We start from the raw sequence: 24,941 nt of genomic DNA on the forward strand, positions 1-24,941 counted from the left end.
TTGCTCAAGCATCTTGCAAAATTATAATCTGCACTTTTCTACTCCACTTTGTCTCTCAATTGCCTTTTCTGTACCCTTTCCCCATCTTTGGGTTCCTCTGTCTTTGGGTCTCCAGATATCTTAATCCTCTGGACTGAGAATCTCTCCCCACCTCTCTTACCCAAGCCTGCTTTGTCCATTATTTAAATTTAGCCCTTTTTTCTGTCTCTTGCCCTACATACTTTTCAATCTCTCAATCCACTCAGCCAGGTAATAGGAAAGCAAGCCATTTAAATGAATTCACTACCCAGTTTAGATGGCAATAAGTTTCTACTTCTTGAACCTCCCAGATGTTTGCTTGTTAATCAACATCAGTTTTTCTCAAAAAAATTTTTTATCTCAAGACCCCTTTACGAAATGATTGAGGACCCCAAATAGCTCTTGTTTATATGGATTATAGCTACTGGTATTTAACATATTAGAAATGTAAACTAAAAATTTTCAAAAATATTTATTAATTTATTGTGAAATAACATTAATAAACCCATCACATGTTAGCATAACATTTATATTTTTAAAATAAGTATATTTTCCAAAACAAAAACATTCGAAGAGAAAAGTGGGATTGTTTAACATTTTTGCAAATCTCTTTAATGTCTGGTTTAATAGAAGACAGCTGGATCCTCATATCTGCTTCTCCATCCAGTGTGTTGTGGTATTACAGGTCATGTAGCCTCTGGTAAACTCCACTGTACACTCCCCAGAGAAGGAGAGTAAAAAATCAAATAATGTCGTAGTATTACTATGAAAAAAATTCAACTTTGTGGACCCGCCTAAAAGGAACCTGGGGGCCTTCAGGGGTCCCAGACCGCACTTTAAGAACTCATCTAAATAAATCTTTAATTGTGGTAAAATTTCTGGACAGTCTGAAAGTTCTGTAGTACACCGTCCTTCTTCCCGCAAGAAAAACAGGGTCGTGCCCTCTGGCCATCCAGGGCTTCCTCTCTCCTGTTCCCAGCCTCCACCCCTCACTGCTGAGGGTTAGAGCTTCACCTGAGCCTTAGGCTGGGCTGAGGCAAGTTTAGCTTTTCAACCAAAAAGTGAGAGGCTGATGTCCTAATGCAGGTATGACTACGGTCCTGTGTCTACCCTGTCCTGCATCCCCAAGTCTGGGAGAAATGCACTTATCAGTTGGGAGCCCCGAGGCTACCTGGGCTACAGCCCTCCCGCCTGCAGTGAGTGCCCCCAACAATAAAAAGCGTTTTCTTGCTTCTTAAAACAATTTTTGCTTCCGTTGTGTAGATGGGTACCAAGGATTTGGCTAAGATACTGAAATCAATGACTTCACATAGAGATGTTTATAGTCAGGGGAGAAAATATTTTTTAAATGGATAGGTATTATAAGCACATACTTTCTGTGGTTCGTTGTAAATGATCTTCAGAAGACAGGTGAGGCATAATACCTGTCTTCACAGATTTTAAAAACCGGCATGTGAAAGCGAGATAAAATTTACTCTGTATGACTAGACCGCAGGTTGGTATTACCAGAAGAGGATTTCAAGACCCTTGGGGTAATTTGAGCTGTTCAGGGTTAGTCGGGGCCAGTTCACCAAGATCTCTGTTCCGGCAACATCCCAGCAGGAACTGAGTGTGAGGGATGTCCCTAAACGGATTGCTAGATGGGAGGGAGTTTGTACCAAGAGACATCTAAAACAGCTTCCTCTTCCAGGATCACTTACTTTTTAGTGTCCTTTATTTTACAGAAGAGATGTGTTTTGAAAAATGTGGCTGTAAAGTGAATTTAGTTAATTGAAATGTAATTATACTGTTGACTTAAAAACATTCGTGTAGAAAAGACTACCTGGTTTCAGAAATATAATAAAAATTCTAAATAAGACCACAGCAAACCTTTCACTTATTAATAGAAAGACAGTTTTAGGCTGGAACAATAAGCATACTCCAAGTAAAATCAGTGCTAAAGTTAGATTTTCTAGAGCCTAAGTTTTAAGACATATTAAGCATGTGTCTATTGCAAGGGAAGCCTCTCTTTTAAAACCCTAAGTAGGGCAAGGCGATTTGTTTGGGGCTGTTAGCACACTAAAAGCTACCCGGGCTATTGATTTGATAGTGTAGCCAACACCAGGGCTTAATTTCTAATGCCGGTTGCAAAAGCATTTCCATAATTTCCCTTTTACTTAAAGTGTGAATTTCCACAAAGCAGTCCTGATTTAAAGAGAATGCTACATAGGCTCTTTAGCCCCCTGGAGGCTGAGGGGCTCAAGATGAGAACAGGGCAGTGGAGCCTGCAAAAATGGAAGTTCTAGAACCAGGAATTTAGGTGAATACCTGAAGGTTGGTATGGCAGACTGAGTTAGGGCCCTCCACTGGCGTGTTTGACTGGGATTTCAAGATCATTTGCTCTACCCACGCAGGTAGTCCTGTCCAGGTGTTCAGTTTTACATCACTGCTTCCCTCTCATCCCTCACACACTAGAAGTTGCCCAGCTGCAGTTAAGCAGAGGTGTTCATTGCTGAGTAGGAAACATCAGCACCATGCCAGAAAACCTGTTCTGTAAAATGAGGATGGTCCAGATGAGCCTGAAGCCCATCTGTCTCTAATATTCCATGACTCAAGAAGAGGCAGTGGGTGCCCCGATCCGGGAAGATCCCACATGCCGCGGAGCGGCTGGGCCCGTGAGCCATGGCCGCTGAGGCTCCGCGTCCGGAGCCTGTGCTCTGCAACGGGAGAGGCCACAACAGCGAGAGGCCCGCGTACCACAAAAAAGAAAAAAGAAAAAAGAAGAGGTAGTGGGCATCTCCAGCAGAGAATGCTACAGTTTACTGGCTTTCTGGTGATTGTGTGGACTGGTACCTCACTCCAAATTTTCTCCCACTCTATGTGTCTATCCTTACCCCTCCTATCCTGGCATCTCTTCGACTGTGGCCAGCAGAAAGTTCAGATCTCTTTATGAGTTCTTGCCAATATTCGTAGTCAATCTTTTCTTGGGCATATGTCACTAAATTGAAATGTGTATATATATTGGCTTATATCCAAATAATTGTTATATTTTATTGTTCCCACAACCAGATGCTTTTATATTGATCTCTTCAAAATGGCCAATAAATTATATACAAGAAGGAACAGGTGCTTAATGGCCCTCCCACAAAGTCAAATATTTTCATGGATTAGATTAGGAAAGACTCATCCTTAGTCACCCTAGCCAGGGCAATAGTGACCTTAGGAAACTGCAGCCAGTCATATTTATTGGTAACTGCTCTGTAAAGATTTTGGCTATCTTAACTGTCTGTGACATTTCTGATAACAATTCTGCAGGCACTATGAAAAAAAGTCATTCCAAAGTGTGCTCTTATAAAGGTTAGATTGCAAAAGGATATTTAATTGATACAGTACTTAATCATTTGAAAGGGAAAAATGGTACAAGTTTATTTCAGCTTTTCATAGTACATTTCCAATTATCAACTAAGTACAATCAGTAGGAAATAAAAATCATGTGAGTTGAACAGTAGTTTTTGAAGCCCAGAAAATGGGGAATTTAATGGCAAATCTGGTGCCGCAAGAGATATTTTAGAGTTCATTTGGGCTTGTAGAGATACATCCAGAGGAAGAAAAGGAATAGAGAAGGGAGAGGTCATTGGAAAAGAAGTGGCAGATGGTTTTTTAAAAATCTGTCATTGTGTTGCATGCTTTGTGTTAGGTGAAAGCTCGTTTGATGAAGATGGGACATCTTAATTCAATGAACATATTTCTCAGACAAGAAATTGACAGAATGCAAAAAGTCATCTCAATACTTCGCAGTAGCCTGAGTGATCTAAAATTGGCCATTGAAGGAACGATCATTATGAGTGAGGTGAGCTATTATTGTCTCAGTAGTCGTTTCCCTCTTTTGTTGGTTTTTCTTTTCCTCATATTTTAACTTGACCTTTCCTCCAGAACTTGAGAGATGCTCTGGACAATATGTATGATGCTCGTATACCTCAGATCTGGAAAAGAGTGTCCTGGGATTCATCCACACTGGGCTTCTGGTTTACTGAACTTTTGGAAAGAAATGCCCAGTTTTCCACCTGGATATTTGAAGGGAGGCCCAATGTGTTTTGGATGACCGGTTTCTTTAATCCCCAAGGTAGGTGCTCATAGGAGAGAAGGCAAACTTGGAAGTTGTGGATAGTTGTATAGTGGCACTGTGTGATAAATGTATGTTATACAAAACAACATAGAGGTACAGCTTGCTGCATGCTGGACCTGTGCTTTCAGAATTGGAGGCCAACAGATGATTCTGCTATATTTGTTTTACAAATTCAGTCTGAAATTCTTCCTGCCATATTGCTTCCACAATATGGGGGCAAAACTCCATTTTTTTTTTTCTCACCCACTTCAGCAAGCAAGTCCGTGGTTAGGACAATGTGAAATAGTGGAAAAGTTTTGTTCAAACCTGTTTTTAAATGTTTATGAAAATGACAAAAATGAAGCACCAAAATATGCAAAAAAATGTGCCTAGAGTTCAGAAAATTAGACTGACTTAAAATTGATCGTGTGGCCAAAGTTTTATTCAGTGAACTTCTGGAGTCTGTCCCTGCTCAGCTTTTTTTTTTTCTCCCCTGAAAAAGTGCTTTGTGATTCCATTGCATGTATTCCTTCATTCCATTCTAGAAATATTTACTGAATAAGTTTCTGACTAGACCTCATAGAGTTCATAAAAGTTTAGAAACATGACAATTTGGGGCCTTACTACAACATGGAAAGATTTTTTAAGTAATTCTTGGCTAGAATGAAGAGATGCTGGGGTCCTTACAATTCAGCACCTTATAGCTCCATTAGTTATACAATTTAAGAAACATTCACACTTACAGATTTAGGGTATATTATTGTTACTCACAGCAGTATGGTTGAATCTCATAAAATAATATTAAGTGAAGGAAGTCAAACAGAACACATTGTAAGTATGTATACAGTGTACACATAGGTATATATTGTAATGTATACATATTGTATGATTCCATTCATACAAGGAATCGAAACAGGCAAAACAGATCTTAAAAGTAAGAATAATGGTTCCCCTTGTGGGAGAGGGCAGTGATTGCAAAACAGCTCTAGGGGGCTTTTGGGTGTTTGGAAATGTTCTGCCTCTTGAACTGGATCTTGGTTACAGGGCTGTATTCCCTTGGTGAAAATTCATGGAGCTGTATACTTATGATTTGTGCACTTTTCTTTGTATACATAACACTTCAATAAATAGTAGACATTTATTTGTCCTCTGTGCACATACATTCATTCACTTCATGCATTTTCAAATGCCTTAACATTTTCTAAATGTAAAACACTAACCATGGTGGTTTTTATGAACTTAAATTATACATGGTACATTATTATGTTGAAAGAATTTAGATTTGTGAAGGACAGCCCCCAGATTTCACTTATCTTTTTCTCCCAGAATTTCCATTGAAGTTTGGGAGGAAATTTTTTTATTATGGTTCTCAGATTTTGTGTGTCTACTTATGAGTCTCTTTCCTCCCTACCAGCCCTCAATTTGAGTAAGTTGTCACCAGGGAATTCCTGGCTTGGGAGTCTGAAGAAATAGTATTTAACTTAACTAGGATTGTTCAACCACCTTTCATTTGCCAGCCCCTCTGCTAGGTGCTTTCAATAGAGAGAGATTTGAGACCTAATTCCTGCCCTAAAGGAGTCCATCATCTGGTTGGTAGGACAGAAATATTAGCAACTTCAACATTATTTGATAAATGCTCCACCCAGTGAGGACGAAGCACCACACTAGCACAAAGGAGAGAAAGATCAATTCTGCTAAGGCAAAGCTTGAGAAGAGCTTCACACGGGAGGCAGTGAGCAGAGTTTGCAGAGGCAGGGACTGGAGACAAGAGCATCCCAGGCAGAGGCCGGAGCAGAGACAAGGCGTGTCCAGGGAGAGAAGCCCAATGTGGCCCAAGCTTGGGAAGCAGGAGCAGGGGTGTTGGGGAGTGAGGCTGGGGTGTGAAGTCTTCCAGGGGAGTTTGGGCTGCATCATAAAGGCAACAGCAAGTCACCAAAGATCACAAGATAACCCCAGGTGGAGGCAGACTGTAGACTGAAAGAAGGATGTCCACAGCACTGAGACTTTTACTGGATCCAGGGGAGAGAGCCTGAGACCTTAACCAGGTGCAGAGAAGGAGGCAGATTTGATGGAGTGATTAAATGGGGACCTTTGAGAGAGCGGGGACTGGCAATGGCTGAGGCTGAAGGCCAGGTACAAGACAGGGAGCATTGGTAGAGGGGGCCAGCCGGGAGGAAAGGCAGGGAGCTCTGGATTCGTCAGCTTGTGCTGGTGGGACATCCAGGTGGGGAGGTGTGTTGGCAGACTTGGGGTTTGGCAAAGGGGTGAGGATCAGTGATATTTTTAAAAAGTGAGATCATTAAGTGTAGTTTTGATATTTAGAAGCCAAGGGAGTGGGGCTGGTTCATCCCTGGCTTTCCATAGACATAGCTAAGTCGTATATCACAGCACACAATCTCTTTGAGTGATTGCTTTTTCCCATTAGAAATGTGACTTTCAATAGCAAAGTATTAATATGAACTAATCTTTGTTACTATTTCTTAAGATATACTACAAACCAGAGCAACATTTAAAGAAATATAAATACAAATCAGTTTTCTTATTTGTCTTTACTTGTAATAATACTAATCCTTTCTCTTTTTTTTTTTTTTTCTTCATTTCTGTTTTTAAACTGAGCTTTGATTCTTTCTCTCATGGCTCTCCATGTCTCAGAAAGTCTTGGACTTATTCAAGCATCCTACCTTTACACGTGAGCATCCAGACACGTACCCCTTATCTGTGATTGCTTTCTGTTTGTAGCACAGAAGAGTGGAGGGTCAACTTTCCCTACATACTAATCATGTCTCTGCTTCCTTTTCCTTCTCTTGACATGAGAGACAAATCACTTTCTGTTCCATATCACCTGGTCAAATCTGGAAAGCATAGAGATTACAGCAAGACTCTCTGATCACCTTTTGACACCTGTGATTGCTTTCTCAATATGATGTATCTCCTGGGTTTTATATCTTCTAATCCAGTCCCCTTCAATGAAATAATTTTTTTTGGCTCAAAACATTTAAATAAATTATTTAATTTTTTAAAAACCACGTTTAAGTAAAACACAATGCAGTTTGAAAAGAGGTCATAGTTTCATCACAAATATGTATAGTCAAAATTACCTAGCCTTTAAAACACTTGAAAATGTTTTTTTCACCTATGACCATTTGTTTTGTCTTCTTATAATGTTAATGTGGCATCTGATACAATCTGATGTGTGTTTCCCATCATGCCTCCGGTGAGTGCCCCCCAAGCCTAAGTCACTTTGATGCGCACACCACCGCAGGGACAGGTGACAGGCCTTGTTTGCCCCCTAGTCTGTGTCTGAGCTCACGCTGCCCCGTCCCCTTATGGTAGCCTGATATTTTGTCATACTGAAGAGGCTGAGTCAGCCAGCCGCCCTGGAACTAATCTGGTACGTTCAGCCCCCTTCACAATCATTTCTGTAGCAAATGATGAGCTCAATCAGGTGGCAATTAGATTTGGTTATTAAAGTGGTCAAGCTCCCTGTACCCATGACCCTGTAACATCTGTTCAATGGCACAGCTTTTGGCAGTGCATGGATTTGCCTCCCAGCAGATTACTCAGGCCCAGTAGAGCACCTTTGTGTTCCACTGGGGCTTCCCAGCAGTCACTGGCACACACACTCACATATTGTTTAAGACTGTGCTGCTCAGGGTTTTCAAAGGATTTCTGTGGTCGCTTGTTCCCACAGGTGTACCTTTTCAGACCATCACGCACACGTGATTTAGATTCTGATTTCTGTGTGTGTGTGTGTGTGTGTGTGTGTGTGTGTGTGTCTGTGTCTGTGTCATAGGTAGGGATGTGTTTAAACTTAAAGATTATGAGTGGTCATGAGCCTGACTTCAAGCCAGGGGATTGCCTGCGTTCCACTTCCAGAACCTCTTAATCGATAGCCTTGCTTTGCCGTTCGATGTTTGGCATGACTCGCGGGCGCTGCTAAGGAAAGGGCGGCGGAGGCTGGACGTGCTCTCGAGGTCTCACACCTCGATGTTAGGGTGAACGGTGCAATATCATTACTTTCCAAATGTTTAGCTCAATCTGGAGCTTGATGCCATTCGGATGCCAGACTGTGCTAGTGTTTCTTGTTTTGTTCCTCCGGGTCTTGACCAGCCACGCCAGTCTGTTGCAGCAGAAATCAGCGACAGCTTAGTACTCACTACTACAAATCAAGATGTTCAGTTAGAGGAGATTTTACTGAAGCAAGGAGATGGATAATTTTTGTCCTGTAATCTTTTGCTCCTGTAAAAATCACCTACAACCTCTTGCCTGTGTGTTTGTTTTCAGGGAAGCATCGGCAGCTACCAGCGATTTCTGAATGCTTGCCTTGAGGGTAGTGATAAAAGCATGATGTTTGTTGGGCAGAAGAGGGCACCAGGGTTATTAACAGAACTTTAGCATTGGAAGGGTCTGGGGATTTCTTCTAATCTTGTAACAATCCTAAGCGTGTACCCGAGCTGCTGTTTGCCAAACCAGAGCTGCCCCTAATGTCTGAAGGGACCTCTCAGGCCTCCAAACCTCAATTTGGGTGATAGCACTCACTACCCTGACCCCGAATCCCAGAACCAGAGAAGGACTGTTGACACCTTAGAAATGCCTCCAAGTGAACAACAACCCATCCTTCTTGCCTTTGTGGGGGAGACACTTAGATTCACTGGCTTCAGTCTCAACCACATCCCTTGTAATTCTGGTCTCTGCCCACGGTTACCTTCCTTACCAATCCTCTAGGCCCTTGTAATCTGGCCGGCTTCATCACTATACTGAAACTTCTGTCTCCAAGGCCACCAAATCTAGTGACCTTCCTGCTAACTTCACTTCATACATTGGTTTCCATCCATCACCTTCCTCGGTTCTCCTCCTACCTCTCAGGGGGTTGCTTCTCAGCCCACTTTGTGGCCTCTTCTCGGGCAAGTTCTGCCCTTGGCCCTGGTCCCTTCACTAATGACCTCAGCCATTCGCATAGATGCAACTATTCGTCTCTACTTACGGACTGATTCATCGAAAGTCCCGACGTTAGCTTCTGATTCTTACTTCCAACTTCCATCATAGAATATTCCATCCTCCTGTGAACCTCACCAGTACTACCATCTGTTCATCTTCCTCCCAAACCATCCTCACCAGGATTCTGCTATATTTGCTTGTGCATCACCACCCTCCAGATCACCCTGACCCTTGTAGCGAGTCCCCTAACATCCCAACAGCTTGAAAGAGGGAAACCAGGAATGCATAGTGTGGTGGAAGATGAGAGGGGAGGTGAGGAAGGAAGGACAGATGCTGTCAGAGGTCGAGTAAGATAGGGCCAGAAGTGGTCAGATGGCTTTATCAGCAAGGAGACTACTGGCAAGAGGAGTCTCAGTGGAGTGGATGGGGAGGTGGAGGAATGAGATTGCAGGGTGAGTGAGAGACCAGGAAATGGAGAGACAGAGAATGAGGATGGACAACATGGGTAATTCTCTCAAGAAATTTGGCTTGGAAGAGGAGAAGCAAGTTGGAGGAGCAGCTGTAAGAAGAAAACATTTTCTTCCTTCTTCTTGTAATGACAGGACAGGCTTGAGCCCATTCAAATACTGGTGGGAAGGAGACAGGAGAGAGAGAGAGAGAGAACAAGGATACAAGAGAGGGGTAAAAGAGGCAGGAGGGGATGGCTCCCAAGTGGAGAGATGCACTCCAAGCAGGAGGAGGGACACCTCACCCATTGTAATAAGGATAACAAGGAAGGAATGCAAGTGAGTTTGTTGGTTTGGTGGCAAGAAGTTGAGAGAATTCCCATCTGATGCTTTCTATTTTCTCTTTGACTAAGGAGGCAAAGTGACCTCAGGAGCAAGAAGGTGTTAGAGGAGAGGTTTAAGCAGAGTGGCAGAAATTTGAGGAAGAGGGCTAAGGAAAGGATTCCTCAGTGACTTTGACTATCCCGTCGAGGCTGGTGATGGCTACACCGTGGTGGCAACTGTGTGATGGTCTCAGTATTGTTCAGCAGCCTGGAATAGGTATAAGAAGGAGGACATTTGGATTCATTTAGCACTGGGGGTTTGCTGGGCAAGTGAAGAGAAGCGGGTGGAGTTGAGGAGAAGGTCTTCAGAAAGGATGAGGTCAAGGAACTGAGAGGTCGGGACGCTGAGTGGGATACTGAAGAGACCCAGAAGGTGGCGTGAGGCTCAGTGAGTGGGGGCAAGTGGGCGCTTGGCAGGGACAGTGAGGGGAGGAGCATGGGGCCAGAGGGTGTGGTTGTTAAAGCCGCAAAGATTTTCATCAAAGGTGGAGGGACAAATGGGGAGGACAGTGTCTTCAGAGTTGACAGGTTCCAGTAAGGGCAAGAAGATGGAGAGAACGTTCTGTGAAGAGGTAGAAAATATGGGAGAGTCTGTTCACCACAGAACCACTCCAGAGGGAACAGTGGAAAGGTTGGGAGGGAGGGGAGAGGTACGAGGTTGGGTCCAGGGAGAGGAAGCATAACGTAGCAGAGAAGGGATGGAGAAGTTAAAGCAGTGCAGGGAAGTATATTTGGCACATGAGACATGGCGGGGTTAGCTGATGCCAACCCGGCCAAGAGAATTAGCCCGAGCTCTCTGGCTTGTACTCAGGTTTTGCCAGAGCCAACTGTGTCCTGCATTAAGGACATTTCAGAGAATACATGCGTCTCAGGGGACTCTGGAAAGAGTCAGCTCGTATTACTGACAGCCTTCCTAATATTTTGCTTGTATCATGGGGCATTTCTCTTCCCACTTGTCAAATTTGTTCTGAAAACAAATACGGGTCCGTGATCTCTCATTGTCCTGTCATGCAGATCTTTTTACAGAGCAGAGGTTCTCAGCCCTGCCTGCACAGTAGAATCACCTGGGGAGATTTTAATACATGCTAATCCCTGGGGCCCCAGACCAACAACATCAAAACCTCTGGGGATAAGACCTCTAGACTCTTTACAGTTAATTTTAAAAGCTCCTTTGGTCATTTTAATGTGTGAGGAACATGGGCCTTAGACCATTGCCACCCAGTATGTTGTCCACCAGCCAGCAGGAGCGGCATCACCTGGGAGCTTGATAGAAATGCAGAACCTCAGGACCTACCCTCGACCTACCTACCAAATCAGAACTGGTGTTTTAGTAAGTGTTCCTTCCCCTGGTGATAAGTATGAACATTAAAGTTTGAGAAGCCCTGCCTTAAAACAGGAGTGAAGGGCTTCCCTGGTGGCGCAGTGGTTGGGAGTCCGCCTGCCGATGCAGGGGATGCGGGTTCGTGCCCCGGTCCGGGAGGATCCCACATGCCGCGGAGCGGCTGGGCCCATGAGCCATGACCGCTGAGCCTGCGCGTCCGGAGCCTGTGCTCCGCAGCGGGAGAGGCCACAACAGTGAGAGGCCCGCGTACCACAAAAAAAACAAAAACAAAAAAAACATAAACAGTAGTGAAGCCTGGTCCCACCTCTAGAGATTCTGATTTTATTGATCCGGGCTATGGCTTGGGAAGCGGGAGTTTTAAAGACTTTCCAGATATTTCTCATTTTCAGCCAAGTTTAAGATTCCTGCCTTACAGCATCGAGCAAAGCGTCAGGAAGCATCCCTGGGGCATTTTTATTCAAGTGGGTGGATCATCCCCATCTTTGTTTAATGATTTCTGACCTTTTATTTAACTTACCAACGAACCACATTTGCCTCTCATTTAAGGAAGAAAACTGCCTGTCATAAAGTTATGACAGGAACAGCATTTGTCCTCATCTTCCAAGATGCTAACGGGAGGCTTAGTAACTGATAAGACAGGAAATACTGAACAACCATAAGCCCATTACATAAGGACTGGTTCATTTATTAAAGAAAAAAAAAGCATTGCCTATAGGACCATCATTACAGAATACCAACCAACTCCTTGTAAAATTGAGAAGAGCAACCTTCCTGATTAGTTATTTCTTTTGTCTCTTCCAAGACGTTGTTTGAATTGATACCAAAAGCCTTCTGTGGCTTTCTTCAAGCCAACTGATTGCACATGTCAAACAACAGTAATTTGTTTGCTGAAATGTTGGGTCAGGACTATTATAGGAATTAAGACATAACAAGTGTTATTTTAGACCTGAGTTTCCAAAGTATGATCCAAGATTTAAAGTGCGTTTCTTATATATATATATAAATTTTTAATGTTTTTTATTGATTGCTGGGAAGATGTTTTATTTATTTATTTATTTGTTTGTTTGTTTGTGCTGGGTCTTAGTAGCATCAGGCAGGCTCCTTAGTTGTGGCTCGCCAGCTCCTTAGTTGTGGCAGGCGGGCTCCTTAGGTGTGGCATGTGAACTCTTAGTTGCGGCATGCATGTGGGATCTAGTTCCCTGGCCAGGGATCGAACCTAGGCCCCCTGCATTGGGAGTGCAGAGTCTTAACCACTGTGCCACCAGGGAAGTCCCTAAAGTGTATTTCTTGAAAGAACAAGCTTGACAAGAATTCATTACGCTGTATGAGTTGGAAGGCAAAAAAAATTTTAAAGCACTTCAGTTAGCCCACATGTTACTCAGGTGTTTGTATAGTTAAATCACCCATTTTCATGTGGGTGGTTAAATCTCATAAAGAATAGGTTACTTTTGTTGAGGACTTTCCCCAACTTTTTGTTTCTCTCTTCTGAGTCAAACACATGAACATCTGAATCACTTTTCCACCACTGACGATTGAAGTTTGTTTTAAGAATTATTAAAATTAAATGAATGCCAAGACAATAGTACCACTTTTCAAGCTTTTATAAAGAAAAATATATCAATAGTCTTTTAAAATTATATAGGCTTCAGAAAACAAGAGATTTTGATTCCATTAGACTTGATATCAGTCTGCAAGAAAGATGGTCATTCATGTTTTAAATTCAATAAAGAGCAATTCAGTGGATTCACTACGGTCTGAATTCTGCAAGATCATGTTCTTCTTTTTAGGAGGCCAAAAAAAGTATCAAGACTTGAAAAAAAAAATGTATCTTCATGTTCTGAGGGGGAATGACCCATGGAACAGTTTCCTACCCTCCACTCTCAGGCCTCAAATTATTTATTTAACATTTTCCTTTCTTAATAGCTCAAGGTAATATGGATTCTAGATTTCATCTACTGACATGCCAAGAGTGCTTCCTAAACATTAAGAGGCTTATTGTTGAAGTCAGCTAGGCAACATCATGCATATTCCCCAGTAGGGAGAAGAGAGAAGATGGTCTCTCCTTAACCACACTAGAGTTTTTCAGAGCTCTCCACCAATGACTGAAGTCTTTGTCTCAGGTGTGTTACATAAGAAAGAACCCCTCTCATCCCTCCTCTGGCACCTATGGCGTTGTCCTGAGTGCCATATGGAGTGAGGTCAAATTTGCAATTTATTTGGAACTTAAAATATAGTAGAAAAATCCAGTTATTCAACTAGTACAGATGGATGGTCAAGACCAGGATTCATGCCTTGTGCATTATGACCTTGTAGTGATAGATTCATTGATCAATGATGAATTTTAAAATATCATAAAATAGGGCCGATTTAATTCCAGGTACTCTACTTGGATACACGGTGTCTGATACTCCACGTGAATGCAAGCTTAATGTTGAGTGATGAAAATGACATTTTCATAGAGTCGCTTAGAAGGGAGAATTGGATTTTATTATTGTGGTCATATATACCTGACTACCAAACACACAACATGTTAACTACTAAAAAATGGGATCCCCAGTATTTAAAATGGAAGTCAACATAATCACACTGATCAGATCACCTCAAGTGACTCCACACATAGAGTACGGATAGGCCTTGACCAGCAGTTGCTGGCACTCTTGGTTTTATGAAACTACGACCTTATAAGAATCACTTATAAAAGTCCTTCAGTCAGCTACTCTGGTTGATTGACCAACTTTTCTTTTGGATTAATGCAAGGGTTCTTCTTGAGCACCCAAATTCTGTTTTGGTGAGGGCTCTGAGTAAACTTTATAAGGTGCAGATACAACCAGATTATGTGCCTGCTTCAAATATTCAGTGGCTTCCCACCATCCACAGAGTCACCAGGTCCAAACTCTGACCCTGAAAAATCCTGCCTCTACCTTTGTTCTAACCTCATCTGCCATCATTTCCTCACCTTTAGCCTAGACCTGCATGCCTTTGCACGTGCTCTTCCTCTAACTGGAATCGTCCCATCTGGAAAACTCCTACGTATCCTTTCAAGACTCATCTTCAACTTCATCTTCTTAATTCAGCCTTCCCTGAGTTGTCTTCCCGAGCGGTCCACGTTGTTCTCACCTCTTTACTCATAACGACATCGTGTTGTATGTCTACGTTCCCTCTAGACTGAGGTCCTTGAATGCAGGGCTCACGGGTGGCCTCTTCATCATTGTGGGCATCTCACCTAGAGCAGTACCTGGTACATGGTGGCCACTCCTAAGAGATTTAACAAATGAATGAATGAATGAATGAGTGCCTCCCCAAGTGTTTAATTTAATAATGAGGGAAGGGCTTGAGAATGGAGAGAACTTGGCTTTCTCACTAAGCAGGCTAGGGTCCTCTTCTTGCTTTCTAATTCCAAGGGATATTAACTCACCGCCTGCCATTATGCCTTGTAACTTCCCCTCTTCTTTCCACTCCCATTCAAACGTGATAAAATATCATCACTTATGTGGTGGTTTGTGCAGTAAAGTTCTCAGAGTTCACAAATCTAGGAGTAGTAGGGACACACAGGTTCCAAAATCTATTCATGATTATGAGTAAAGGGCCTCATGGTTTCCAGTATTAACATGGAGGCCAAAATATAATATATAGGTCACAGATAAATTTTCCTAAGATTTTGAAGTCCATGTTGAAGTTTAAGGTATACTTTCTAAACATCAAATGCTGCCCTACAAGATAAACTTCTCTTATTGAATTGAATGGCATGATTTGCGAATACTAAGTTAAAAGAAAGCCCACAATATACAGAACCATGTATTGTCTTAAAATAACTGTATTATGCACATTAAAACATGGAGCTTTCCTTTCCAGTGTGATTGCTTTGTTTGATCAAACTGAAAGTCGGGCTTTCTATGTTGGCATTATGCCTTATTTCCTTAGACTAAATGGAATTGTTCCATGATAGCAAATAGACGCTGATAATGGTTTGATTCAAGTTTTAATTGGAATGCTGGTCTCAGAATATTTGACCATTTCAGTCTTATTCCTAGATACTGGATCTTCAAACAGAGACTATAGGCTAGCACTGGGTTACAACCCTTAGGAGACCTGAGTGGTTGAAATCCCAGGAGAATTTTAAACCAAGACCTTGTCTGAGGCAGAGAGGGTGCTGCTTTCCTGCTGTCAGCTGGCAAGGCATATTTAGCTCATTGAAACAAAACACGGAAAGAAATCTCCCCCCTGAGGCTTGATCTCAACTCCTCTTGGGTGGGCACGCATCTGGAGATGCATAAGCAACTAACATGACCCCCTTCTTGTTTCTAGAGTGGACTGCACCAAGGCATCAAAATCATTTCTTTCTCTTTTTTTAAGGCTTCCTCACGGCAATGAGACAGGAGGTGACCCGCGCCCACAAAGGCTGGGCCCTGGACTCCGTGACCATTCACAACGAAGTTCTGCGGCAGACCAAGGAGGAGATCGTGTCACCCCCTGCGGTAGGTGCCAGTGGGCAACAGCAGGGACAGTTCTGGAGCTGGGGCTGAAAGTTCAAGTTCTGCTGAACACTGACCTATAAGTGTCTCCGTTAAGGCCTTTGGCTTTGCAGTGAGGGTTTCCTCGGTTGTAACCTGGAGACCTCCATGCCAACAGCTCCAGCGTTTGCCAGAGTGGGAATGAATGACAAGCTCTGGGAACTCCCCAGACTGCATTTCTTTGTAATTACGAGTTACACTTGTGTTTGCTGAAAAGGATTTTCCACCCGTCTCCATCCACTGCTGTGGGGTGCTCACAGAATTGGCAAGAGCTGCAGGACGCTGTGCGGAAGGACACCTGGGTGGGGGAAGGGCAGACGCTCTAAGATAAGCAGACACCCCTGGGAGCCACTGCTTGGACGCTTACCTGCCCTTTGAACTCGGGCTAGTTCTTTAACTCTTTTGAGCCTCAACGTCTTCATCTGTAAAATGAGGGTGATGATTCAACCTCAATAAAGATAGCTGTGAGACTTCAGTGGGATCATTTAGGCTTGGTTCCAGACCCCACATAGATATTCAATATATCTTAGTTCCTTCTTCCCTTTCTCTGACTCTTACTCTCTCGGTTGTCAAATCAGGGGGCTGGACCAGATGATTTCCAAGTTCTGGCCCTTTTTGCCCCTTTATAACAAGGATCACCATTCTTCCAGTTTCCAATAACATGGTCCTTATTTTTGTCTGAGATCCCACCAGAAGAAGCACCTTTAACCTCCATATTTCAACCAACAATCTCTAGATTCAAGGAAACATAGGCTTTTTCAACTATGCCTTCAAAATTCTTCCAGCTTTTTCAGGTATTTGTTACAGCAGCATCCTGTTTCCTGGTACCAAGATCTGTATCAGTTTCCTAAGGTTGTTGTAACAAAGTAGCACAAACTGGGTGACTTAAAACAACAGGAATTTATTTTCTCAGAGTTCAGGAGGCCAGAAGTCCAAAGTCAGGGCATTGGCAAGGTTGGTTTCTTCTAAAGGCTCTGAGGGAGAATCTGCTCCATGGCCCTCACCTAGCTTCTGGTGGCTGCTGGCAAACCTTGGTGCTCCTTGACTTTGTAGCTGCATCACTCCAACCCCTGCCTACCTCATCACGTGGGCTCCTTCCCTGTGTGTATCTCTGTGTATCTTCTCCTCTTCTTGTAAGAACTCCAGTCATATACTCGTCCACTATGACCTTAACTAATTACATCTGCAAAGGTTCTATTTCCAAACAGTCACATGCTGAGCTTCTAGGTGGACATGAGTTTTTGCAAGAGACTATTCCATCCAAACACCTTCTAACTACGACTTTGTAAAGTTCTTAGAGTGAAAGGAGCCTAAAAGGATACAGTTTACTATTGGATGATGCCTAAGTGGTTGTATTTTCATGTAGCAATTGTCACCTACTGACTTAATGATGGTATCATATGTCCTGATTTTCTGGGATTGCCCATGGTTTTACTGTCAAATCATGTACTTCAGGTTTTGGTTCAAAAAGTATGGTTCTTATACTGTTAGCCCACACGAGGGATTCCAGAAAACACTTTGCAGCTAATCTCCCTCTCTTTTATTATAATCTACGTTTACTTCCCCTTACCCTACCCTCACTGGAACTGGAAAACTGGTCACCATCTTCTACATAAGTATATCTTATGATCTTACGTGATTATTGGAGTCTCCACCGTGATTCCCTTTAGACTTTTTTTCTTACTGAGTACATGTTCTATGGCTCCCCACTGCCTACAGAATAAAGTTCACGCTCTTCGGTCTGGCATCTACACTCTTCCACAGTTAAGCCCTAACTTATTTTTCATAACCATTGAACCTACTGCTAAATATTATAAAATGCTTGGGCTTTGCTGCTCATCCTGCCTTTCTTTGTAGTATTGCTCCTCCCTGGGATGCCCACCCTTTCTCCTCTATCTTTCCAAACGCAGCCCACCCTTCAAGGCCATCTCCTCCACAAGGGTCCCCGAGCATTCCAGCCCTTACTGACCTTTCACCTCAAGTCACTGCACTTAGCCTCAGTCAGTGCTATTCATCAGGCAGCCCCTCTAACAAGCGTGTGCTGGTATTCAAGTCATGTCTTTTACATTTTGTTCTCCGTGTGTGTGTGTGTGTGTGTGTGTGTGTGTGTGTGTGTGTGTGTGTGTGTCTTGTCTCCTGATTTAATGAGGCCCTTGAGGGCAGGTCCTACTGTGTGAATGACAGAGACACAAGGATGAGGTCAGCCACTCTTGGACCAATTCTCACCGCCCTCACCGCCCTCCCCCTACGCCCATCACACCTGCTCTCCCTCTACCATACCCAGCCTCTGAGGGTGCTCGAACCCCTGCTGGCCAGACCTGGCTGCTCGTCAGACCTGGCTGCTCGTCTCACTAGATCCGACAACCGAGATGAAATTAGAGCCACATATTGGCTTGGCCAGCGTTGGCTGAGATCCCGAGTGACATCCAGCTCTGAGTCCTGTTCTGTGCTCCCACCACCCCTGTCAGAGACTTTCATCTCCCTGCAGAGGCGATTTGGTGCTGCTGGCTAAGTTCGCAGTCCCAGGCAGGCCACCCCCAGGCTCAAATCTCCAGTAATAGGAACATTTCAACAGCGCTAATAGCCTCAAGCTATGCCACAGGGGAACACTGGGCTCAGTATTTCACTGGAATGCGTCCAGTGGTGTTTTCTTCTTCTGGTAGTGTTTTAAGATTGGTGTACCTTTTCTTTCCAAACTGACAACCTTTTTTACGGTATTGGATGCCCATCTCACAGCACCTAGTTTTTTAAAAAAATTCCTGTTACCTTACGCTTGGTTCTTCCAGGAAGGTGTGTATATTTATGGGCTGTACTTGGATGGAGCAGCCTGGGACAGACGGAACGGGAAGCTCACGGAATCCACCCCCAAGGTGCTCTTCACGCAGCTGCCCGTGCTGCACATCTTCGCCATTAATTCCACAGCGCCCAAGGACCCCAAGCTGTACGTGTGTCCTATTTACAAGAAACCGAGGCGAACTGACTTGACCTTCATCACCGTGGTGTATTTGCGAACAGTCATGTCCCCAGATCACTGGATCTTGAGAGGTGTGGCCCTTTTGTGTGACATCAAGTAAGTCCATTTCCGCTTGATGAGGGCAGAGGAGCCACGTGGGTGGCCAGTGCTCTTGAGAGACTTGGTGAGGCATATCTTTTCTCCCTGATAATTGCTTGATTACTCTTTCTAAATTAAAAAGTTGATATCCTACAATCGCTTGTGTGTATGTGTTTTCCCTCATATCAATATTTATTTATTTATTATTATTTTTTATTGGAGTATAATTGCTTTACAATGTTGTGTTCGTTTCTGCTGTACAACGAACTGAACCAGCTATACATATACCTATATACCCTCCCTTTTGGACCTCCCTCCCACCCACCCACCCCCCATCCCACCAATCTAGGTCATCACAGAGAACCGAGCTGAGCTCGCTGTGCTTTATAGCAGATTCCCACTAGCTCTCTATTTTACACACGGTAGTTAGTGTATATACATCAATCCTAATCTCCCAGTTCATCCCACCCCCCTCTTCCCCCTCTGTGTCCACCTATCCATTCTCTTTGTCTGCGTCTCTATCCCTGCCCTGCAGATAGGTTCATGTGTACCATTTTTCTAGATTCCACATATATGCATTGATATATGATATTTGTTTTTCTCTTTCTGACTTACTTCATTCTGTATGACAGACTCTAGGTCCATCCACATGTCTACAAATGACCCAGTTTTGTTCCTGTTTATGGCTGAGTAATATTCCACGGTATATATGTACCACATCTTCTTTATCCATTCATCTGTCGATGGACATTTAGCCTCATATCAATATTTAAAAAGACAACTCTAAAGTAAGGTTTTTTATTCCAGGCAATCATATTCCATTATAATTATTATTTTTTTTTAGATAAAGTCCTATCTTCATGTTAGAACACTTCGGAATGTTTGAATTTTAAAAAACTGTAAGTATTAATTTGTTGCATTCTAAAAGGAGTCTAGCAGATGAAATCGTCTCTCAGATAAAACCCACTTTTCCCTTGAATAAAATGGACCCATGTGTGAGTTTATGCTAATGTGTTAGCCTTTGCTCGTTTGAGTTTGGTCTTCTCTCTGTGTTTCTGAAATGGAAACTGGAGGGGTCCAGTCAGTACCCCCTTAGGAGTTAGAGCTGGTGGTGTGAAGTATTTGAAACAGAAAATCCACTGGGATGGCTGCTCTTGCAATTTATTATAATTTTATTTAATATTATCTTTTTAAGTGCTTTTGAGCCCCAGAGAACTCTGAGTCTCCAGCTCTCCCCTCCCAGCCTCAACTCCGCAGGAGATAAGGAAGCACACATTTCTAGGCAGCGAATGGAGAAAGAAAAACAAACTCCATCAAATGAAATTAGGTTACATGCTGAATCCCTTAAAAAGGAAAGTCTTTAAAAAGTGAAGCCATTTCTTACTCTGTAGCTAGTCTGAAACTCGATATGAACCTTTATTTCCTGCCGAAGGAAATTGTCAATTTAACGAAACAGATGGGGTCTCAAATTGAATGTTCATGCAGCTTCTGGGTACTGAAGAACTGTCTCTACTGGTTTTCCCATCCAGAATCCTCTTGCCTGTCCCCAGCTAAATCCACAAGCTTCGTTCCCTCTGTCTGTTCTGAAGGAAGGGGGTGTTTCATGTTGCCTTGCTCCCCTCTCATCCTTGTGTCACCCTGATCAGAGATGGCCAAGCAATAGCCCAGAGACATGTCCAGGGAAGAACCCAGAAGAAATTCCACCATAATCTAGTGTATTTTCAAACAGTGGAAAATATATTATAGGATGCAAATTGTAGCCGTGGCTCCTGATACTGATTCATGTCAAAGCCACAGAACCCTCCACGGCAGTTTAAAAAATCAAGTAAACGAGGAATTCCCTGGTGGCCCAGTGGTTAGGACTCGATGCTTTCACTGCGGTGGTGGTTGGGAAACTAAGATCCCGCAAGCTGCTCTGTGCTGAGGCCCTGGCCCAAGTGCTTTGGCACTTCCCTCAGCCTGCAGTCACACTAAAGGAAAAGATGGCATCCTCTGGAAAGAATGTCCTGAACGGAAGCTAGAATCTGGAAGCAACTGCCTTGTCTGGGTGAGCAGAGCGGAAGTAAAACACATTATAGCAAACCAAACTACAGGTGCCCAAATAAAACATATTTTATTCATATTCCTATCCAGTTGCCAGAATTACTGAAGGCAAATTGCATAGTCTAAACCCCTGGGTGTCGTGGTAGGTTTTCAGAGAATAACAATCAGGTTTGACGTTTTCTAATGACTTGAATGTCCTATGGAAAATTTGGGAAAGAGACGGGAAGGATGTGAATCTAGCAAAGATCATGGATCAGACTGTTTAAGGCTACACACGTCGCATTTCCTGGGAGCTCTCCGCGGTTGCTGATTATTTTGTTGTGTGTCAACACAGAGGCGAGAGAGATGAATACTGGGTCTTCCTCAGGGATGGGCACCTGGCTTCCAAGCGGTGCCTCAGAAAATGATCTTCCTCACGGTGGGTACCTCTCCGCTCTCCCTAGTTCTGCAGAGCTGGCTGGGGTCCAGATCTGTTTGCTTTCTCCAGGCTTGCTTAATGGTTTCCTTAGATGTTCTGAGCCATTGAACTTGCATAAGCACATAACCGTTTTCTCAGAAAAATTGTTAACTCTTTTACTAATTACATAATCTGCCACACTTGAGTGAGGGAGACCTGGGGAGCATAAAGGAGCAAAGGATCAGGGACTAAGTGGTTAAATCGGCTGAAGCTGGGAGAGAGAAAAAAGTAATTTTTGGTTCTCCTTGGAGTCAGTCCACATATTCTCAGTTTGGTCTCGGCAAAATGAGCAATGAGATTTATAACTCTGTTGATTTAAAATGTTATTTTAGTTTGGATTTTGCATAAAAATAAGACCAAAAAAGAAGTGTCTCTAGATACATCTTGTGAAAGGGACCAGTCTTGAGGGTGACATTGCATGAACAAGCCCCACTCTCTTCTGTCAAGGAGACCTCAGGTGAATAGGGGACTCACCTGTACTGTGGGTGTGACTCAGGGCCATGCGCGAAGTACAAAGGAATGGTTAAACTCAGGGATGAGGGATGAACTTGAAGACAAGTTAGCATTTCAGTTGGGTCTTTGTCTTTCCACAGATGGTACCAAGACAGTAGATATATTCTAAGGAAGGGAACAGCGTGAGGGGAAAAAACACTATAAAGATGGGAAACTACATGGAACGTCCAGAGACAGAGACCAGACCATGTAAAGTCCTCCTCAAGAGCCTTCAAAAAATTTCCATCTCCTGGAATGTATACTCCAAATACCAAAGCCCTCCATGAGCTAGCCTAAAATAAAATTTCTGCCTGTCGCCCACCCCATCACTCAACTTGCTCAATTGCCTTTAGGACTATTTGATGTTCCCTGAACATCACACATATTTTCATCCTTATGTTGTTCCCTTATCAAGAAATGCTTTCCCACACAGAACAACCGGAACTTTCATATACTGCTAGAGGAAATGTAAGATGGTACAACCATTTTGGAAAACAGTTGGACAGTTTCTTAAAAGTTGAACACATGACTCAGGCATTCCACTCCTAGACATTTACCCAAGAGAAATAATAGCATTGTGCCTACAAACACTTACCCATGAACGTTCATAGAAACTTTATTTGTAATAGCCAACAACTGGAAACAACTCAAATGTCTATCCACAGCTGTATGGATAAACTACGTACAGCCATTCTATAGAATACTGCTCATCAGTAACACAGAACAAACTGTTGATGAACAGACATGGATGAACGTAGGCAAATCTCAGAATAATTATGCTGAGTGAAAAAAGCCAGACAAAACAAGAGTGCATAATGTATAGTTCCATTTTCATACAAAACTCTAGAGAATGCAAACCGATCTATAGTGACAACAGATCTGTGGTTGCCTGGGGGAGTGGAGCAAAGGCAGGAGAAAGAGATTGCAAAGCAGCAGGAGGACACTTTGGGGGGTGAGAGATGTGTTCATTCTCTTGATGGTGGTGATGATTTCACATGTGTCAGAATGTGCCAAAATGTACACTTTGAACGTGTGTAGTTTATTGTACCTCAATTATACCTCAATAAAGCTGTGAATAAAAGTTCTCCCTACACCACTTGATCCTTTCTTCATCCTCCGTGAGGACCCCGTGACCCCTCTCCACTCCCCCAGGTAGGATTTATTGCTCCTTCTGCACTTTGATTGCAACTGAATTTAGGGATTTTCACCCTGGGAATTAATAACATGTGTCTCTGGCTCCTCATTATATAGCAAGCAGAGTCTGGCTTTTGGCACCCCAGCAAGTGTTGACTGAATGCAAGAAGGAATGAACAGCAAGTGACCCCATTTGGTAAGTGTAGGCAAATGATGGGAAAGGAGGGCATGTCGAGGGAGGGGGGCATGTTGGGAATACGATGGAATGACAGTGGGAAACCACTGATGGTTCTGGACTGATACAGGAACGGAAGTGGGGAGGCTGTTGCTCTACACCCAACAAGGTGAAGTTAGCATTGAACAAGAGAGACCATTAGAATGGAAGTAAAACAAGTCATGTGAAAGATGATGTGGAGGCCAAATTGGGGCATTCAGAAACTAAGTTGATGAAATGAATAGTAAGCAGGGATGGTTGAAATATATAGCAGTTTAAACCTAAAAGTCCATTGACAGATGAATGGATAAAGAAGGTGTGGTACATATGTACAATGGAATATTACTCAGCCATAAAAAAGAATGAAATGATGCCATTTGCAGCTACATGGATGGACCTAGACATGACCATACTAAGTGAAGTAAGTCAGAAAGAGAAAGACAAATACCATACGATATCACTTATATGTGGAATCTAAAATACGACACAAGTGAACCTGTCTACGAAGCAGAAACAGACTCACAGACATAGAGAACAGACTTGTGATTGCCAGTGGGGAAAGGGGAAGGGGAGGGTTGGAGTGGGAGTTTGGGATTATCAGATGCAAACTATTATGTACAGACTGGATAATACAACAAGGTCCTAGTGTATAGCACAGGGAACTATATTCAATATCCTGTAATAAACCATAATGGAAAAAAAAAGAAAGACATAGCAGGTTATAGCCTGGAGAGTCCAGCTGGATGTTTCTTCTGTCATTACAATTTGGGGAAAAGAGCTGTTTTCCTAGCCAAGTCCTTACGAATAACTGCCAGGGTCTCTGAAGAAAGACTCAAAGATCTGTGTGCTCATCGTTGCTTACGATAAGGTCTGTGACTTAATAACACGGTGTTACTGTGTCCCAGGCGCTGGTCTGAGCACTTGACATGCATTAACTTATGTAACCTTTATATCAACCCTATGAGCTCTGATATTATCATCTCCATTTCACAGATGAGGAAACTGAGGCCCAGAGAAGCTAAATAATTTGCCCAGGTTCTCCCAGCTAGTAAGTGACAGAGCTGGGGATTTGAATCCAGGCTGGATGGTTCCAGTCTATGCTCTGATGAACTTTGCAAGGTACTATTGGATTTTTTTGTGTTTTTTTGAAGCCAGAGTCTAATGGCATAAACCTCCAAAATTCATCATTGTGCATAGAAAATAGGACATCTATGTTTCTCTGACTTGTTAATTTGAGCAGCTTTCATTGTCTGGCTGGAAAGGATAATGTGTACAGGAGAGAGACTATTAGGCAAATAACAGCAGTTGTATGGTGTGCAAACAACGGTACATTTAAAATTCAGGAATTTTTAAGGCAATTAGCAGGTTCATTTAACATGCTCTTTCTGGGCTTTCTTGAACATTCTAGACCAGCAGATGCATTGTCAACAGGAAGGAGCTGGAGGAATTAGCTCTAGATTCCAAGTGATAAGACTCGAGGTCCGGTCCTGGGACACAGGCCCCCTGTAGGGCAGCTTCCTTGTCCACATGCAAAAGAAGAAACAGTAAGACGTTATTTTATTCTATTTTTATTGAAGTATAGAAATAGATGATTTACAATGTTGTGTTAATTTCTGCTGTACAGCAAAGTGATTCAGATATGTGTGTGTGTACACACACACACACACACACACACACACATACACATTCTTCTTTATATTTGTTTCCATTATGGTTTATCCCAGTACATTGAGTATAGATAGTTCCCTATGCTATATAGTAGCATATCCATCCAGGATATAGGATGTTTATCCATCCTATATGTAATAGTTTGCATCTACTAACTCC

At 43.0% G+C, this 24,941-nt stretch overlaps 1 protein-coding gene across 1 annotated transcript in view; it reads left to right on the top strand.

The window, feature by feature from the left end:
- DNAH8 (dynein axonemal heavy chain 8) overlaps positions 1-18,906 on the top strand; it is a 323,349-nt gene extending 304,443 nt beyond the window's left edge. The window contains exons 90-93 of the mRNA XM_032647945.1: positions 3,695-3,847; positions 3,931-4,120; positions 15,565-15,686; positions 18,509-18,906. Of these exons, the coding sequence (XP_032503836.1) occupies positions 3,695-3,847; positions 3,931-4,120; positions 15,565-15,686; positions 18,509-18,796 (753 nt within the window). The 3' untranslated portion in view covers positions 18,797-18,906. The remainder of the gene's footprint in view (positions 1-3,694; positions 3,848-3,930; positions 4,121-15,564; positions 15,687-18,508) is intronic.
- The last annotated feature ends 6,035 nt before the right edge of the window (positions 18,907-24,941 follow it).

The sequence above is a fragment of the Phocoena sinus genome, chromosome 11 (genome assembly GCF_008692025.1).
Source record: "Phocoena sinus isolate mPhoSin1 chromosome 11, mPhoSin1.pri, whole genome shotgun sequence".
NCBI classification, from domain to species: domain Eukaryota; kingdom Metazoa; phylum Chordata; class Mammalia; order Artiodactyla; family Phocoenidae; genus Phocoena; species Phocoena sinus.